The sequence below is a fragment of the Maylandia zebra genome, linkage group LG15, assembly GCF_041146795.1.
Source record: "Maylandia zebra isolate NMK-2024a linkage group LG15, Mzebra_GT3a, whole genome shotgun sequence".
Taxonomy (NCBI): Eukaryota; Metazoa; Chordata; class Actinopteri; order Cichliformes; family Cichlidae; genus Maylandia; species Maylandia zebra.
In genome coordinates, this window is record NC_135181.1 from 16,466,853 (window position 1) to 16,486,601 (window position 19,749).

A 19,749-nucleotide genomic window follows, 5' to 3' on the forward strand; every position below is an offset into this window, starting at 1 on the left:
TTGCCATTGCCAGGTAACAATAATGCCACCTTCACTACATGTGACTTGACATAGCTTCCAGTTCTTAAATACCATGCTAAGATAATGAAGTAAGCCTTTTTAGACCCTGAAGATCCAGTTCAGCCGTGACATCTTTATTCTGGGGATGTGATTGCAATCATAGATAGCAGCTCCTATGGTGAATGAAAACACACACACACGGACACACGCTCACAAACACACAAGCTCACACATGCACGCATGTGAACATGTGCACACACACACAAACCCGTGTGTCCAGAAATGCAGCTGTGAGAATGAATGCTTCCACTGTGGAGACTAAGTACTAATTCCTTTTTAAATACTTGCTCCTTCCTATTAAGGGCCCCGCTGCTCTGCCATTAAAACACCAGGGATCCTTTTTTCCCTCCCATATTTTACAAGATTTCACGTCCAAGTGTAGAAATGTGTTTCTGACTCATATCGACAACTTGTGACAGAGACAGGGACCACAGGGACACCACGACCCCACAAACTCTACAAGGGTTCACGACACTTTATTTTTATGACTTATAATCAATAGAATCCATTAAGAAACAGAATTGTCCTGGAAGATTTCAGTGCTTCTGCTAGATAGATAACAAAAACAGCTGTAATAGTTGCCTCTCCAGGAACATGCCTATGGCTTTAGATTAACGGACGACCCTTCTGTTAACAGTTTGTCGTCACAACACTTTTTTTCTAGCCTCTAGTGGTAAGGAAACACTCAAGCAAAGAAGAGAGGAAGACTTGAGACGTACTGAGAATTTAAAAAGGATCGCAGCCCTCATCTCTTTCCTGTCAGTACAGAGACAAGAAAGCTACTGTTCACTCTGTGTGTGTGTGCACGCATCTGTGTGTGCTTGTGGGTTAAAGAGAAAGAGCTGAGTGGTCAGAATCTTCTCTCTCCATGATTGCCCTAATACTGTCTCATTTCCCGCTTCACTCTCTCCTATTCCCCTCTTTCTCTCTGTGTTTCCTCCACTCTCCTTTTTTTATTTCTCTCATTTTTCTCTACGACTTGCCTTTCTCCTCTTGCCACATCCCTCCTCTCTTGTGTCACCTTCCCACTTATCTACCCATTCAAGTGCAACAGAAACCATCCCAGGTACAGTCTAATTAGTGGCCAAAGCTATCAGCGTCTATCCAGCGAACTAGGACTAATTGCTGGCATGCTAATGACTCACCGCATGGGTAGCTGAGCACCTGAATGTCGTCTATGGCGATGAAGCCGGCTTTGCTGTCCGAAACCTCAGCTTCAAATATGACCTGAGAGAAGAGAGATAGAGGAGATTTACCTATTGCTCTCCCAATTGCAGTTTAAACAGTTAATATTAACACTGAGATGAAGATATCCTGAAATAACATCTTTTTAATGTGCTAATTAATAAATTTTCATACAATTAGCATGCACAATTACTGACAACAGCATTTACAAGTAGCACACAAAATGCTTGAGCTTGAAACCTTGAAGAAGTTGAATTTGCAAATGTAACAATTTGTGCACATAAACCGTGTATCAAAAACAGAAACTACAACAACAGGAAAAACAAAGTCAAAGCCTGAGAGAAAAGTAATCTACAAATGCTCTGTTTGCAAATCACAAGCCCCTTATGGTTATGAAATCAACTCTTTAGTACTGTTACCAGATCACAAATTGTTTTGATGCATCCTAAGTGCAGTGGAAGCTGCAAAGTGAGACTATTGCCATTTCAATTTGTTGTGAATATGAACAATTCAATCTTAAAGCAGGCTGAAAGTCACCGACAGCAGCTGGTGATGTGCTTTAAACTGGATAAATTCAAAACCGCCACCCTGAATGCCGCTGGATTTATACATTCTGCCCAACACGGCAGGGAGGATAAATGAGATACTTCCTCATGGATCATAGTAATCTCTTTGGGTACACAAAAATGGCTGCTAAAGAAATTATAGTATATACTGAAATCCAGTGTGGTAAGTCAGATAGCAAAGGGCTATGACCTCTCTGTTTGTTCTTTTTTCCCCATGCCTATTTTTGCTTTCCTTTCCTTTCCTACATCTGTCTGTTTTCCTTATGTTGTCAAACATCTGTGCATGTAACACATGATGAGAACTTCAGCAAAGGATGAAAAAAAAAACCCAAAATAAATACATGAAATTCAATTTTCTTTTAGCTATGATAATAGTGTTGGCCTTGGGAGTTAAATTCAGTAAATCCATTGTACTGACATCCATGTTCCCCACAGGATAATTCCTAATTTCATTTTTGTGCTACCAGCAGGTCAATGATTGATAAATACTTCAAACACACAGAGTCACACATTAGAGGCATGGGAGGCTGCCATTAGCTGCCTTTCTACTGCATGAACAGCTCCCCGATCAGCCATTTAAGCCTTTTTCTTCATAGTGTTGGAAGATCCACAATACTTTAAACGTTATGTAATATTTGCAACAATTTTGACTGTGATGCCAAAAGCTATGACTAACCAATCTGTAAGACCAAAATCCTTTGCTGCTTGTTTTTTTTAAAGGAGTTTAATCAACGAGTATGTATGTAATGCACTTTTAGTTTCCCTAGAAAAGCTTCCAAAAAACCATTACTTCATGGTATAGGCCGCCTTAAAAGTGCTGGATAGTTGAAAACAGCTCATTCTTAAGGGTAGAACTAAAATGTGATTTGAGTACCATGACCTGGTGAAGGTAGTGAAAGTTTCAGCGTTATGGGAATGGCCTCGGATGAACTGGAAAAACAAACCTGTCGTGCTTGTTTTGATTCCCTTGGGGAATGGAAACGCACAGTGTTTGTTAATCCACCAGGACTTTACAAAGTATTTAAATGTAAGCTGATAATTGGGCAAAATAGATTATGTATATATAACTTTAAAATATAATGGGTGACCATTGGGTGACCATTATAAATCTGATGAAAATAAAAAAAACAATCTGTGGACATTCTTGCCGTGAACTAATTTCTCATGTGTTAGTATGATTGCTTGGAAGAAATAAGCAATCATGGCTGAGTAGGCAAATTACCTGCTTAACACTAAATAACACTGGCAAGCTAAATTTGTAGATTTTAAGTGGAGTCATAACAGTCAACAGGTGCTTCAACCTCCCTGCAGCTCACTAAGGATCTGAATTAGGAAAATCCACCTCATCGTAATCTCTCTCTTATTCACTTCCTCCTCCTTGTCCATACGTTAGCCTTCCCAAGCCTTTTTCCCCTTTCTCTATTTCTCGCTTGCTGTCTGTTTTCTAACAGTGTTTATTTAGAAAGGAGCACCTAATGAACAGAAGAGAAGGGACAGGAGGAGAAAAGAGGAGGTAGCCATCAAAAAGAGAGGCAGAGGGAGAAAGACAGCAAGGCAGTGAGCAGTTGTTGTCATTCATCACCTGTAAAAGGAAATCTGCCGTGAACTGTTTACCCACAGCTTATCATCTCCTGCTTGTCACACTCTCCCCCTCTCGGTCTCCCTGCCCTACCAATCTATCTTGTCTCTCTCTCCTATCATCTTTCACTCATAGCTCACTGCGGAGCCCAGCAGAAAGACATCAGCTGACTTTTAATACCTTCATCTCCGTCTTTCCTGTCTGCCAAGCTTTCCTGTCTGCCTGCCTCCTATACACCTGCATGTAGGTGCATGTATAAAAACATATAAACCAATGTTTTATGTTTATGCTTCAAGTCATTGAGGACGAACTCGGGTCACCACTCTGGGCAATGAATGTTCCCCAAATAAAGTGAATAAAATGAATCTTCTCAAATTATCTTAATACTTTTTCTTCTTACATAGCCTAAAGGAAATCTATTTAATATAGACATAATACTTAAATGAAATGTGTGGCTTAGGGCTGGCTCTTTACCAGCCTGCTATTCAAAAGTGAGATTAAAAAATCTTTAACAACCTTTCTGAATTTGCAGTGAGTGGAATCTAACCCACAGTATAGTCTGAGGTTTGTCTGTGGACATTTAGCTGAACAAATTATATCTTGGTTATGAACTTGTTTGAACCTGACAGAGAATGAAAGACTGAGTACACAAGGTCTGCCCATTGGTGTCCAATTAAATTTTAGCATTTAGGAACTTTAAAAGCAAGAAACTTGACATCAAACTTTTAAACATTTTCAAATCTCAGGCCAACTCTTTTGGCAGTGAAGCAAGTCTCTGCAGTCAAATCAAAGATTATAATCAATTTTTTGAGCTGGTCTCAAATCTACACTCTGCTAATGTTTGTGTACTCATGAGTGTGGTATTGAAAGGATTTTCATCATGCCCAGGGACATGTGGCTTGGGTGCAAGTCATTTTACCTTCTTGTAAAAGTTAATTGTCTACCATAAAGCCATTTGAATTCATATTCTTATATTGGATTGCGGTCACCTCTGATACATACAGGGGGTCAAACACTCACTATCTGACCAATCCAATCAGTGTAGAGCAGGTTTATTGCTTTCTGAAATGTTAAAGCCTACATCATTACTCCAGAGTACGTCACTCAGATACAGTTTATGCATGCATGGCCATTGAATCAAACATGTTTAACCTCCTAGGACCTGGCGTCCACATATGTGGACATCACATTTTGGGTTATTTAGACCAAAATACTCAATTTTGCTCTACAAGGGCCTGATATCCACTTATGAGGACATTATACTGCTACTGTTCTATCAAAATTTTAAACGAATGTCCTCATATGTGGCTCTGATTTTTCATAAAAACAAAAATAAGGTAAAAAAAAAATCTGGTAATTCTTTGTTTTTACATTCATTGGGCCCCAATATACCCAAATATCAAAGAGAAATTAAAAATGCATGCTGTGGAAGAGTTCGGGTCTTAGGAGGTTAAAGCTGCAGGGAAGGAACATTTTCATGTGACTTTATAGCCCAAAGATTAATAAATGTAAATTGTGTTTGGGCACTGTTTCTGTATATATATCATATGAATTAACGCATAAGGTAATTTAAGTTCCTGTGAGAAAATGAGTCTTAAAATATCTTGTTTTGTCTGACCAAGAGCTCAAAACTCAAGATTTACTGTCACGTTTAAAAAAAGATAAATAAAAACAAAACACATCACTTAAACCACCAATCCTTGGAATATATTTTTACTCTGATATCAAACTGTCACCAGATATTATTATCTTTATATAAAGTTCTTTCTTCACTGCATTGTGGAGATCTAGAAACGGTTAAGATTGTTAAGTTTTCAGTTGAAATAAAGAGCCAAGAAAGACAAAATGTTTAAGAGGACTACAAGGTCTTCTTAAACTGTGCTATGTGGCTTTGTCTGCATTTCATACGTGCATCTGTTGTTGCATGCGACAGGTCTTCCCCTGGTGAAACGAGTCTCATTACAGCTGAAGCTAAAGTGCTAACAGAGAAACATGTTCCAACATGATAAAATAGCTTCATACTCTGAAATCCAATAACCTGTTTCCCAGCCTCAAAACCTATATAATCCTTGGCAAACCTGGATGATTATGTTCCAATTAAAACATGTTGACACACGAGTTTCATGCTGGTGATCTCCGCTGGGGGGGACTGGGTTCCAGATGGGCCATTTGGAGGATGTTCTTACACTTTGCTTTATAGTAATATTACACAGTCCTCTGGCTGTGTGTGTTAACATGATCAGTGTGTGTATGGAGCTACAACGCTCAGCCTGTAATGTACACACATGTCTGAACACCACCCAACGACCGCGCACAGATCAAGTTGACTGACATAAATTAAGAAAAAGGAAGAGACAAATATGCACATAAGATCAGTATAATGCAACCTACAACAATATTCCTGCAATAGATTTTCCTATGTGAATCTCATGTTCAGGGTCAAGTCAGACAGCTGCTCATTAAAAACACATAAACAAGACCATAGGGCAATAACAACAATGTCAGTGTCCAGCATGGCGACACACCCCTATGCGTGCAAACACGTGTACACATAAACACACACCCGGCTGGTCTTTCTAAGTGTCTTTCTAGCCTAATCGCCACCTCCTGAGCCTCAGTCAACACAAATAAATCAGCTGCCTGCCTCACAGCACGTGTATGTGTTTGCCTTTATTTGTGTGTGTCTGTGTGACATCTGCGTTTTCACATCAGTTTGACAGAAAGTAAAGAACTATGCATGATAGTGGGATGTTCTAACTGTGTAGTTGCTGTTTGTTATTTTACCGATTTACCTGATATTCATTAGGCCAGAACGTGGAAACGGCAAGTTCAGCTCTCAGCCACTCTTTACCTGGACAACGACATCAGGATCAAAATAAGCCATTATAAGCAATAATGCATAAACGCTGAATTGAATCAGATTAAGCACTGCTGTGAGCTAGTCTTTACCGGTGTAGGATGTCACATTCCATATAGGGTTAGCCAAGGGACCCTTGTTCACCTAGAAATCAAACAGAACCACAATCAGTCACAAAATAGTTTACACAAAAATGAACCTATAAGCATGCAGTGCACTGCAATTCATGATTTATCCACAGAGGCCCCTTTTACATTCCAGTCAGGCATCTTTTTCTTGGTTTATTACAGCTCACCTGGCTCTAGCCAGGAAATTCCAAAGAAACTACAATCTAATCTTAATGTGTTTTCTAAGAACATTCACACACAGAAAAAAGAAAAGAATAGGATCAGGAGACAGAGGTGTTATGGAAATAAATGTGGAATAGACTGTCAAAGCACCAGATATGTGAATGTACTTCTCCATATTATTTAAATAAAACAAATAACAATGTTATTTTGAAATAAACGTGAGATTGCATGTGTGTTGCTTTAAAAATCATGTTTAATTGTGAAATGAAAGTGTTGGTTAAAGCAAGGCAATCAGCAGCCTCTATTGCATGTTAGCTGCAATAATTGCGGGGATGTTTCATAAAACTAAAACCAAGAATTTCCAATAAATCTAGTATTCTTTTGCTTTGTTTTCTTCTGTCCTGTTTTGTTTTAAATGGAGAGGCTTTGGTCACCATCTGCTTTTGTGACAAACAAACTCCTTTAATTAATTTAGAATAATGCAATCCAGCTTGGGCTCTATAATATGTAGCCTCAGAGAATGTACACTGCTGTATAGTGGCTGGTGGAGGTGTACATTTGGTCTTGATTCAGCTGGTTTGTTTACTAATTAGAAAAATCCAAATAAATATAACCGTCAGTTAATTGAGGTCTACTATGTTTTTCTGTTTTCTGGTACATATTAACTCTACATAGCTGGGCATAAACATGGCCAAAGTTGCAAATAATGATGTCACCATATGTACAGGTAATCCATGTGAGCTAACAGCTCTGTCCCTGAGTTACTTTAAACTAGCAGTTTTGCTAGCACTTTATTTTTTACTCTTATATCTGGATGATGTCAGAGAGGGCTTACAACATCAACGGGCTCTCTCAGATACACATCTGCCGTTAAAACTTATTATGAGGGCCAGTAATGCTCAGATAGTTTCAGATCCCAGCTAAAACAACGGGCTGCGCCAAGACCCAGTATAAGATAAAAAAGGATTATTTTAAACTGTGAATCATGCAAAGTCGCACTGGCTCAGAAATAATAAGAGGTAGTTGGGAATGAGCATCATGGGGTCCCTTAAGACAAATTAACTACTACATATCCAATCTACTCTACTAGATCGGATCTCAGTACCTTCACCAGGACGTTGAGCGTGCCAGGGCTGGAGCCATCGGGGCTACTGAGGAGATAGTTGAAGTCGATACAGTGAGTATCATTCTCCTTCATGACTGGCAGCTGAAACCTGGCTTTTTCTCCAACATCATACTGCGAGACGTCAACATACATGTAGGAACCTGCGTGAAAGGAAAGAAACATAGGACTTTAACCACAGTTGGAAAGCAAACAATGCAGCAATTTTAAATCTGACCGGATCAAGAGCAATGAATTGCTCATTTTGTTTGCAGCTGCGTGTGCTTGTGCCAACACATACCTTCAAAAATTCAGTGCTTGAACAGACTAGCAAGGATGCCCTCTGAGGGGCTAGTTAGTGTGTAGACAGTGAAACTATGACTGCATTTGCCAAAGAGTGGGCTGTATGTACCTACATGAGCATCCAACCGCTTCTGTACAAGGTTATAACAGTCTAAAGTATTTAGAAACTTTAAAATAATATTTTGCACTGTTTTTTGTTTGTTCTAATAATACTCCCCTGTAGAAGTTACCTTCTACTCAGCAGTCCTTTTAGAAATAACGGAGAAACTGCAGCAGTACATTCAGCTGAACGAGTCTATAAAAGTGACCTGGCACAAGGTTGGAAACAAACAATAATAATTGGAAGATGTGCAACAATTGGAATGACGCATAAAGAGGAAACTAAATGTCTGCAGCTTCTTCACAAGAAACCAGAGCAATACCTGGAAGAAGAATGGATAAATGACGCACCACTTTTTAATATACATAAGTGACTAGACAATGCTTTTATGGCAGGAAACAAACTCTGCTGTATCCCCATTTGAGGAACTGGAACCTCCAAATTGTCACAATAGATTTCGCACTCTGATTTCATGATTAGTGGTTGATTTGATTTCCTAGCAGTTCTCTGGGCGATGCTTCTCTGTTTTCACTTCTGTTGTTTACTTTATTCTGGCCCCTTCAACACCGAATTCACACACAAATCAGTTACTTTTGTTATGCTAACACAATGGCACACTGGAGAAATGTTTCATTCTCTACAACATCAGCAAGCCAAGAATAAATATACTTCAGGTACTTCGCTAGCCTACTGAGTACTATACCATGACAGCATGATACACCATTACAGCTGACTGAAGGGAATAATCTGGCTGTACCAACAGGACAGACAAACTGTCCTTCCAGATGTTCTAGTAATCAGCTCAGACCCGAACCAGATGTTGATGCAATGAAATATGATAAAATGTGATCCTGCTCTGCATGATGTTTAATCTCACAATCTCACATTAGCTCATCACAAATTCAGAGAAACGATCCCATGGTAACGATTAAGTCTAATTCCTTGAAACGTATATTGTTATATTTGTTTTGAATATGCAATTCGTATTAATCACCTATGAAGAAAAATGTATATTATCATAAATTGGATATCTTTGGGTTTGAAATACTTGGCTATTGAAATTAATTCATTTGCAGATGTAATCCTAAATAGAATAGAATAGAATAGAATAGGACAGTATAGAATTAAATACAATTAAATAAAGTCAAATTGGATAAAACCCTACATTCTATAAAATGCCCCTGGTTAATTGTATTTGCATATTAGACTATACATAATATGTACTATATAATGGTTTCTAGACAATAGCGCTTATCACTTATTGTTTAGCTAATCTACTGTGAGAAAACACATCTCTCTGCAGAATGGAGCAGAACATAACAGGCTTTGAACGGATGCACACAAACATGTGGAGACACGGACATGTGTGCGCACATGCATACACATGCACACACATGCACATCAGCTTCTCAGTACCCCAGTTATCGTTTTGGCTGTTCTTTTCTTTTTATCTCTGCGCTTTTTTCTGCCATGCAGGTATTAGAATAATCTCACTTCTTGGTTCTGAATGTCACAAACAAAACCCAAAATGACTCCAGCCAAACTGGACTACAGCCAATCAGACTGGAAACAAAACAAGGCCGGCACCGATTTCCTCTCTATCTAAATCTGCTGCAAAATGAACATATAATGGACATCACTCCCTTTATTTTGTTTTTTTCATTTGTGCCACTGACGCTAAGATGGTGACTTGAAAAAAAGAGCCTTTAAGATGGCTGCCAAGAACATGTGCCAGCTAAAAATACTCCTATCAGTCAGAGACCCAGATATGTCACAACACAAACAATGTTGCAAAATATAACCTTTAGCACTTCAGCTAATCAAAGCGCTGCTTGCTACAAAAATATAACAGGAAAAGGATTTAGTATAGGTTGAAAACAGCTGAGTAATATGTGACAACAGTGTCTGTTTACTGAAATAATTCCAACATATATTTTAGAAACCACATGAATATCAGTCGATTACACCAGAACAATGACAAGACCTAACCTGGCACAAAAGCTGCATTTGAAAACATGAGTAATAATGAAAGACTCACTGCACACAAAACTGATGCTACACCGCTACACCCATGCTAAGCAAGCACCTTATGATGCCAAGAACATCTGACACTTGAGGTTTGTTTTTAAAATGGCTGATTCTTTTGAATGGCTAAAGTCTAAAATGGCCGGTAAAAGGGTAATGACACAAGATAATTAAAGATGAGACTAAAATACCGCTGTGATAGCCTTGAGCCCCAGATATGTCGCAACAAGAACAACAGTAGCAGGGCAGACTGGGGACAGTATTCTCCAGCAAAACAATAACAGCTAGCTGCTGGAATAACAGCTAATGGGGTATTTTCATTTTTAGCATTTTAAGGCGCCAATCAAGATGCGTGAGATGTCAAATACCCTTCCACAGTAACACATGCTCTTCATTCATAGGAAGGAAGATCACTGCACAGACTACAGATTATGTAGCCTGGAGTCAAACATGGAGTTAATTTCATTTTTTCTTTTCACTTCAAGACACAGCTTGCATCTCCAGAGGCCATGCTCAGTTTTCTATACATATAAGCAACAGTGGAAATTACATTTCCACTCCCTTTTCTGACTATAATTCATTATTTTACTGACACCTTATGCATTGCCTTATAATTCTGAAATTTAATTAGCACTTCTATCTTAATTTGTTGCTTTAAAAATGTCCCCATATTGTTATAATTTTTAATTAAACTGCATACTACTTTTGTGAAGGTTAACACTCACGTCTTGTAGGAACTGTGTCATAAAGGTTGGATTTATTGGTCATTTTAAGTATTTTATAACGGTGTTGCTGCCTTCTTCATTATTTGATCATTATTAAAACATTTAGTGCACATGAGACCAGCTTTGGTGCATTTTAAATGCCTCCCCTCCTTATTAGATAGCACACACTGATAAACATGAGAGACATGGAGAGAATGGCATGCCAAATAGGTTTTGAGTGGTACTGGCTGACAACATTATGAGTCAAGAGTATCTGCTTTAGTCCACTGAGCCACAGGGCCCCTGCCCATGAATGTTCAACTGGCACAATGCACATTGCCAGAGTAGCTTGTAGACCCTGCCATGGTGACTAGTGCCAACAGTGACCCCCGGAGACATTACATAGAAGAGTTTTATCTCTTATTACAAACACTGCCAAACTGTCCCTGCAATGTCAGTACTGCCATAAGCACAAATGGTGATTAGCAACTGGCACAAATCATTGTGGGTTATAAGGAACAAAAGTATCATTTTTGTCACTGCTATAACTCTAAAAGGATTCTGTGTAACTCCCCTAGTAGATGACTCCTTTTATTCTGCCCTTACCTTTGACAAAATAAACCCCCTGATGTACTAATCAGTGAAAAAAGTCACTCCCAAAGCTCTTTGGGAACTCTTAACAACTCCCCAAATAATGGGATTGGTATTCCTTTGTTTTCAGGGGTCAGAACCCAAAAGACTTTAATGCCACTCCTCTTAAATCAAGCCATGCCCTCAGGGAGATTGTAGTTAGCCAGACCAGAGTATTAAATTACTGGTGGCTAGGATAGCTTGAGAAAACTATTCTAATAATAGACATTACTAAAGTTTCCCTGGGCATGGCACTTAAGCAACCAACTCAACCCCTCACCCATTTCCCTTAACTCCTTCCAAAAAGAAACCTAGCCAAGTGCTGCATCTGTAATCCCCTCTAGCAACCTCGTTTTCCATCCACTGCACCACTGTTCCACACCCCACTGGCATTATTAACACATCAAATGTCAGTTCATGCTCCCATACCTTTAGGCAAGGCTCTGAACCTCCCCTTTAGCAACCAACATCTCCAAACCATTAACCTGCTCTGCCATCCCCATGCCCCTGCTCGTTCCACTAGCTTCAACAGCCATTAATGCTATGTTAATTGCAGCCATTACCTCTGCACTCTTAGGCAAGGTATTTAACCTCTTCAGGCTGCCAACGCTGCCCTCTCAGCACAGTGACACCACTTGGTATTAATAATGCTAAATGATAGACTTTGGCTTTGTACCACTGGGCACCACACTCTTGTGTCAGTGCTTAATTACATGCAAGACCACACATGCACGACACACAAAGTGGGTCTTTGTGTGTGAAAATTGTAAAAAGTCGACTTTTAAATGAACCTTTCTCTAAATGTCAGCGAGCCTGGGTTGTCATGAAGATAAGTCTGAGAGATAAATAACAGCACTGCATTGTCATGGAAACAAAATCCTAATCTTCCACAACAGAGGAAGAGGAGAGGTCAGAGGAAAGAAGTGGTAAGAGAAGAGGGTGAAAAGAATCAAGGTAACGTGAGATCAAAAAGACAAGGAAAGGAAAGGAGAAACAATGCTGAGAAGCAAACTATGTTTGTGGTGCTACACTGCAACACAGTTTCCTTAATGTGGTTAGGTTCATACTTCCACTTGACATTCTTACTCTGTGGTTTTTTGTAAAGCTAGTTACCATTTCAACATTGCATAGCTGGTTACTGTTATAACATTTTGGTTTTAACATTGTAAAGCAGGCAACCTTCCCTGTTCCCTGCCGTTGATTAATGACCTCATATTCTGTTAATTAGACCCTCAGCCCTGAGGCAGAAAGATTTAATTTCCCCTTCATCATCATCATGAAGAAAAAAAACAACTGATTAGAGAGGAGAGGAGAGGAGAGGAGAGGAAAAAGCACCAAGAACTTGTACAGTGATATATACATATTCCATTAAAGTAAAAGTCAGTCAATCAGCTCCTACTTCAGCCAGAGTACAAAACTAGTATTATCAGCAAAATAAACTTAAAGCATCAAAATGAAAGTATGTGATCTGCAGAACACGATGCATCAATATGTAAGAAGCATTTTGCTGCGGCAGCTGCCCAAGGTAGAGCTAGTTTTATACTGCATACGCTTCGGTCATTTAGTCCAGTTATTCCCAGCCTAGGGGCTGACCCCCTCCAAAAGGGAGCAAACTACATCTGCAGGCTCATGGAATGATTAATTGAGAGGGGAAAAAGCTGCTCTGCAAAATTATTTTTGCTTTTTTGAAATATTGGGTAATTCTGCATCAGAATTAGGCTTGTATAGTTGTTTAAATGAAACCACCTGAGAAAATTAGACAAAAAATGTAGCTGCTAACAACTCAGTGAAACATTTTTTAGGGGAAAGCAACCAAAAAAAAACAACAACCAAAAGTTGCAAACCGCTGTTCATAGTTCAGCATATACACGATGTGATTATCAGAAGTTGACGGATATAGTTGGGATATAGCAGAGCAGTAATAATCCTGCATAATAAATGTGCTGCAGTAATAAGAAGAAATTACATCTAAAAAATGGTGAAACTCGAAAAAGAGCTCAAGCACTTCAAACTGCATTAAACAATAAGCTGCTTTCCACACTTTGAGGTGATGAAGTAGGAGATGACAAACATGAGGGGAAAGGAATTTGAGCTTCACCTTGTGGCAGGTGTGGTGAGACATATGGCAATTCCTGGGTGTTGATGTGCGTCCAGTCAAAGTCATCGTAAGGATCTTGTTGGTAGTCACACTGAGAGAAGCCCTCATCAAATGTACAACTTCCTGCAGAAAAGAGAAACAACAAAACGTAGTTAAATTTACAAAAAGACAAAGATGAAGTTTGTTGCCTTGACTGAGTAAGCGAACACATTTTTTTAAACTTGACTTTGAGTCATGTTTCAAACCTTTCTTTTGTGCTTTTTTATATGTGTGCGGTTGTCTCAGCTCATTAAAAAACCACCAAAGTCTGAGCTCCGACACTTATCACTCAGGGCCACTTAGGATCACCTCTGACTCAGCCAGCAGAGCCTTCAGCTGATCATCTGAGCCCATCGCCACAGCCTTGGGACAACCATGTGTGAGCTGACCGCCTCTGGCTCCGCCTAAACAGGAAGTTGCTCTAACACAGATAGACATCACTTGTCCCTGACAGCTAACTGAACCAATCAACTTAAAATGATATGCAGTTTGTTCTGGCTATATTGCTGATAGGAACAGCATTCAGGCTACTACTTGCTATCTGATTCATTGGCCTAGCAGTTATGCGCAGCTTGTGTTAATAAAATGGCCAGAAGAGACGTGGCTAAGAAAAGCCAAAATGCCATCTGATTCAAGTCTCTGGTAGTTAGTGGTCACAGAGACGTGTCCTTTGTTCCCTTTTTTTTATTTCCCACTGTTGAGATGGATAAAGTCTACTATGAAAAATGAAATCACAATACATTTATTAAGTTAGACATCTATATTCACGTTAACTTATGATGAAACGAAACTGTTTGTAATTAAAATGTTAGTAGGCGCTCGGAAACAAATACTGTAGCATTTAAAAAGATCTTAAATATCATTTATAAAAAGCAGCCACTGTTTGCCTTGATTATCACTTGACAATGACTTTGTTTAGGCAAGATTTAACCTTATTTTAAAACCTCAATTTCATGAAGTATAATAGCATATTTATATTCAAATCACTATACTACAAAATAAATACACAAAGGAAGAAGGAATGAGTGAGCAAGCCACCATGAAGCACTATCAGCAACCAGGACTGCCAGCTACATAAATCTCCTAGCCTTCAGTTAGCGGTACAGCTTTGCTACCTGTGTCCTAGAGCAAACTGTGGTGGCTGTGATGGAGAGCAGAACGACAGGCCCTCAGATACCCCACTGATCTGAGCTCCCGCTACAGAGGCATACCAAGAGGTGACAGCCGCCGCCGGAGGAGAAACAAGTTAACATCAAACTAAGCGACTGTCTTCAACTGCTGGCTGCACGGCTGGATGTGACTCACAGCCTTGGCGAGGCACTGGATCACATTCCTCTCGGCATCATTCTTTAAACCAACCTCTCTTCGTGCAGTTCAGTTCACTCCCATTCAGTTCAATTAAGTCTTTGTCATGGCAAGTCACCTCCGGTCACTGTGCAAAAACATGCAGGGACATGTGCACACACAGCACAATAAAAAAAAAACTACTACTACTATACATTAAATTAGATATAGAAACTCTTTGTTGTCGTGCACAGCATTTGTGTGTTTGTTTGTGTAAAACTCCTGTCTTCCGCAGTGTGCGAGTCAGTTTGCATCTTGCTGTCATGTAACTTTCTCTGCATGTGTTAAAAATGTGTTTTTACGTGCATGGAAGTATCCCACATCTACAAACCTGCATGCATTCAAACCGAACACTGAACAAATAAAGAACTAAACACCCAGTGCCATACATCACACATAACAAGTTACACAAATGGACTGGAGAAGAAGAAAATGTTGATCTGTAAAGCGAAGTGTAAGTGTGTTTGCTGTCCCTGACTGCCTCCATACAGTGTGGTCTGGAAAATAACTTCCTGTTTTATCAAAACTGAGTGACAAAAATCAGAAACACAGCTTCTTTCCCGCAGTTTCTTTGTGTAGTTATTACTCTATACTATGTATCTCAGTAATTCTTTTGACTGGAAACTACAATGAATAAATGAAATCTGTGTAATAGCTTGTTTTGTCAGTTTTCTATATATCATACACTGCTACGTTGTGACACTGCAGATGCACTTAGCCTTGGTTTACCTGCTACAGCGTTTGTGTAGCCCTTCTTTTATTCACTGACACTACAGAGAACGTACAATAGCAGCTTTATTCAGGTTCTTCTGTGGAATTTCTACCTTTGAGTACAGAAGCATTTGATTTAAACAAGCTGTGTTTTAAATGTGTTTCATGAGTTTTTAATTGTGTACACATAAATGCCCAGCATTCCACTCGGCTCTGATACAAGCCGTGGTACAAGAGGTATTTTACCTTGGCTTAGCAGTGAAGAAAAAATGTCCTAGTTTTAAATTCAGCTTTACAGGCCATATTAAATCAACATTTTCAGTTGGAGAGCACTTCTCTGTCCTTGTTTGCACACCTCTGAAAGATATTCACTCACTCACACGCACACGAGACGGTAACATACTAAACAAAATGTCTGTTTTTGTGTGTACGCGCTGAAAAGGGGCCTGCAAAAACTAAATATGTGCGAAAGTGTCTGCACATACACAAACCTCACGCTAACCCGCCCACGTTCTCAGTTAACACTTCTCCCTTTCCTAAATGTCCTGCCAACCTAAACCAACACACACATCAGCAGACACATGCATCTGACAGCAAATCCTTGTTGCCAATAATGAGATGAGCAGACTTTGAACTACTCTTTTGCCTCAGCTGAAACACTCAGCAGCAAAATGATGAGCCATGTTTTGCTCAAATGTTGTAGGGACTTGAGCCAATCTGTTTTTTTATACTTTAACGTAATGTCAAATGTCAAGAATTACTGACCTCTATTTTGTGTTTGGTGTGCTCTGCTAGTGGTAAATGCTGAAATTAAACATGCAGTAATTGATTTCTTGGGTAATAAGGGCAGCATAGCATCAACTTTTAAATTGATATGGTAACTTGTTAGTGAACAGATGCCTGTTTACCCTTCAGTAGATAGTTAGCAACATCATCATTTATTCCGAGTCGACTTCTGGCCCCCTGATGAATGTAAATTTGATATTCACTCTCCTTTTTAGTTCTGACTTTGGTTAGCATTTCCCTCTGGGAAATCTCTGGCTTCTTAGCTGCTAAAAGTATTTTCAGCTAGCCGCTACTTCTGCTTGTCTGCCTTTTGTTGCTGAGCAGTTTGTGAATGTTGGGTGTTTACGGCATCTTCAGATGAAACAGCTGAATCTCGTGACCAAAAACAAAGCAATGAGTTCACTCAGAGTGAAAACAAAACAGCTGAGCTGCTGACTGGAAAACCAAAACAAGCTCAAAGACAGAAGATGAGGGGAGCAGAAATATATGGATCGCTGGCTTTGTCACAAATAATGACCAGCTTTCACGTTCTCATCATTACTGCTCGGTCCCCAAATATTGTCCTCCTTTTTTTGTACATCATATTGTTTCCTCTTCTATTTGAGTCTATGGCAGCTCTTAGAACTGTATCATAAAACAACTGAAAGGCACTGTTGCCATCTTGGATTGTGAAATCGAGGATTGGCGAGTTCTCTGGAACACCACACATGCCAAATTTAAAGAAGCTATGACCTCAATTTCTGACATTTTGGATCCTTAGCTATAATGAATTATATGAAATACTTCATATTAAATATTGAAATATTAATTTTTTCCCACAGGTAATTATTTTTTCCAGTCTTTGCCTCTGATTAAGAATGAAAAAAAAATTAATCCCAAGCTTAAGACATGCCACCTTCCATAATTCTCAGTTTTCTTTTCAAGCTTCTCTAAAAGCTTTTCCCAGCCTTTACCAGGACTGCAAAAATAATCTTCAGGAAGGGCCTGACAAAAAAATTAAGAGATTGATTTTGTACTTTTCAAACCCTTTGCTTTTTACACACTGCAGTGTTGTCAATATATATATATATATATATATATATATATATATATATATATACAAGTTGAACAAAGGGTGCCCTGTAATAACTGTGATTAGTGTTTTACGTGTTGACATGATCTGATCACGTTGACCTGGCAGCTGTAAAACAGCTTACAATGAATATAATTGTTATGATTAGAAATACTGTGTGTGCTTCTATCTTACTACTACACTCTGTATGTGTTTGCTCGATAAAACTGTGTAACTATTTTGACAATTTTCAAAGTACATGTATATGCATGAGTTTGTGTCCAGATGGGTCATTATTGCCACCCTCTCCTCCATTCACAAGGACACGGAGAGAGCAAGAGAACCCAACTGCATGCTAATCACTTTATAATCAGCTTCTGTGATTGGCTGCCTCGCTAATGAAATAATGGTGACTCATTTGCATAATAAAATAATTAGAAGGACTTGATAAAGGCTCAAGGGCAGAGAGAGAAACAAAACCACACACACCTACACACAGAGATACACAGAGGCAGAGGGAAATGGGACAGCCACTATCTAAAAGACCGTTGAATGGCATCAGACAACATCTGCCACCGTCACTCAAAATCATTTTGTGGTGATTTGCATTGACCTACACCTCTATAAGGTGAATCAGACAAAAGTCCTTTGACCAAAACTGTTTGAAAACACGTGTGCAGGCAGACCCCAGGGGGTCCCTTGAAAGGAAGAGGCCCATTTCTCAATTACTAGTTAAGATCGAGATTATTAGCTGGCATTGGCAAAAACGTGAAACAATAGACAGTTTGATTAGCTTTTGCTTTAATTTGATCTACCCGATCTGCAGAATAGGCAGTATTAAATCATATCTAACGGCTAAAGTCTGCTCAGATAAAAGTCTCAGGGACATGTTTAAATCAAATGAAGGTCTGAGATGTTTTTTTTAATATGTTCTCAAGATAATTCAGGAAATCTTGTTATGACAAAAGAAACCAAGAGAGAAATGATTATCAAATCAGTCAATACGAGTGTCCTTGTAACAAATTTATCCTCAGCTGACAAAGTTTCTCTGAAAAATGTGAGAATTTAACAGTGCAGGGTGGCCTTGGTTTTATTTAATAGTGTCAATTCAATAAACAACTAGAAAGTTGTTGTTATCAGTTGTTGTCAGTTGTTATAAAAGGCTGCATGATACAAAAACTAACTATGCGGTCTGAAATGTCTAACTAAATGTTTGCGGATTTTCAATGCCACTGAACATTGGGCTATGTTGCAATTTCTACAAAAGTCTTACAGACAGGTTTTGTTTGACTGCTGTCTCTATGGATGGATGTCTGAATCTTACTATGCAAAAATCTCTGTATATCTGCCAGCTCCTCAGATACGATCAGAAGATCAGAAGTTGAGCAATTAAAACTGGCACAAAGATACAGCTTACATATTATAACACCTTCCTATTTCCTAACAGCCATGTAGCAATGAGGGAAAATGAACCATCTCTAGTGTTTATGTACCGGCAACACCTCTTAAAAGCATTTTATCAGTGCCATTACAATACCACGTCATTTAGCAAGTACTGAATGCACTCATTTTATGTACTTAATATAAAGTAGTGAACTACACATATGTTGCTCTTATATTAGGAAGTTTCTAAAACTTGGCAGTGTTAATTTTGTAAAGAAATGAGGACTTAACCACAATTAAAGACAAAACAACAGTACAATAAATGCCATTGTTCATGTACAGATATAAGGTTTAAGGTCTGTCACATCACATAGTATCATATCAGGATCTACATAAGGCTGGTTTTACGTGCAGAGTTCTGCATGCAAGGTATGCACTTTGTTTCTATCTTCTTACCTGTTTTATATTTCAGCGGATCAGAGGGCCATAACATCGCTACAGATCAGGTGACCCTCTGATCACAAGCTGAAATAAAGCAACATAAATCTGCTCAGGAATGTATAGGACTTAGAAGTTCAAGTGGTATCTTGGCTCTCACTAAGACAAACAATATACATTCTTTCTCCAATGTACGTGCAACAGAAGTCTTGATTCTCCCTCTCACTACTAAGTCTGTCTAGTATTTATCAGAAGAGCTCTGTTTCTGTCTGCAGGGATAGATATTATCACCAGAGAGGAGATAATACAACATGAGTGAAAGAGGGTGAAACAGAGGGAAAGGGTATAAAGATATGAAGGGAAGTTGAAGAGACAAGCTCAAAAAGAAACAGAGAAATTAATTTGGCGGAAATCACACCAGCCCTATTCAGAAGAGAAGAGAAGAGAAGAGAAGAGAAGAGAAGAGAAGAGAAGAGAAGAGAACTGTCTATTCGACAA

At 39.0% G+C, this 19,749-nt stretch overlaps 1 protein-coding gene across 21 annotated transcripts in view; it reads right to left on the bottom strand.

Annotated features, from left to right (window-relative positions):
* ptprk (protein tyrosine phosphatase receptor type K) overlaps window positions 1–19,749 on the bottom strand; it is a 105,503-nt gene that overhangs the window by 48,840 nt on the left and 36,914 nt on the right. For all 21 annotated transcript variants that reach the window (XM_012919008.3, XM_012919015.3, XM_012919014.3 and 18 more), the window contains 5 exons: window positions 13,500–13,622; window positions 7,643–7,803; window positions 6,340–6,391; window positions 6,183–6,241; window positions 1,206–1,287 (listed from right to left, as the gene is read on the bottom strand). In XM_012919008.3, coding sequence (XP_012774462.1) covers window positions 1,206–1,287; window positions 6,183–6,241; window positions 6,340–6,391; window positions 7,643–7,803; window positions 13,500–13,622 — 477 coding nt within the window. The remainder of the gene's footprint in view (window positions 1–1,205; window positions 1,288–6,182; window positions 6,242–6,339; window positions 6,392–7,642; window positions 7,804–13,499; window positions 13,623–19,749) is intronic.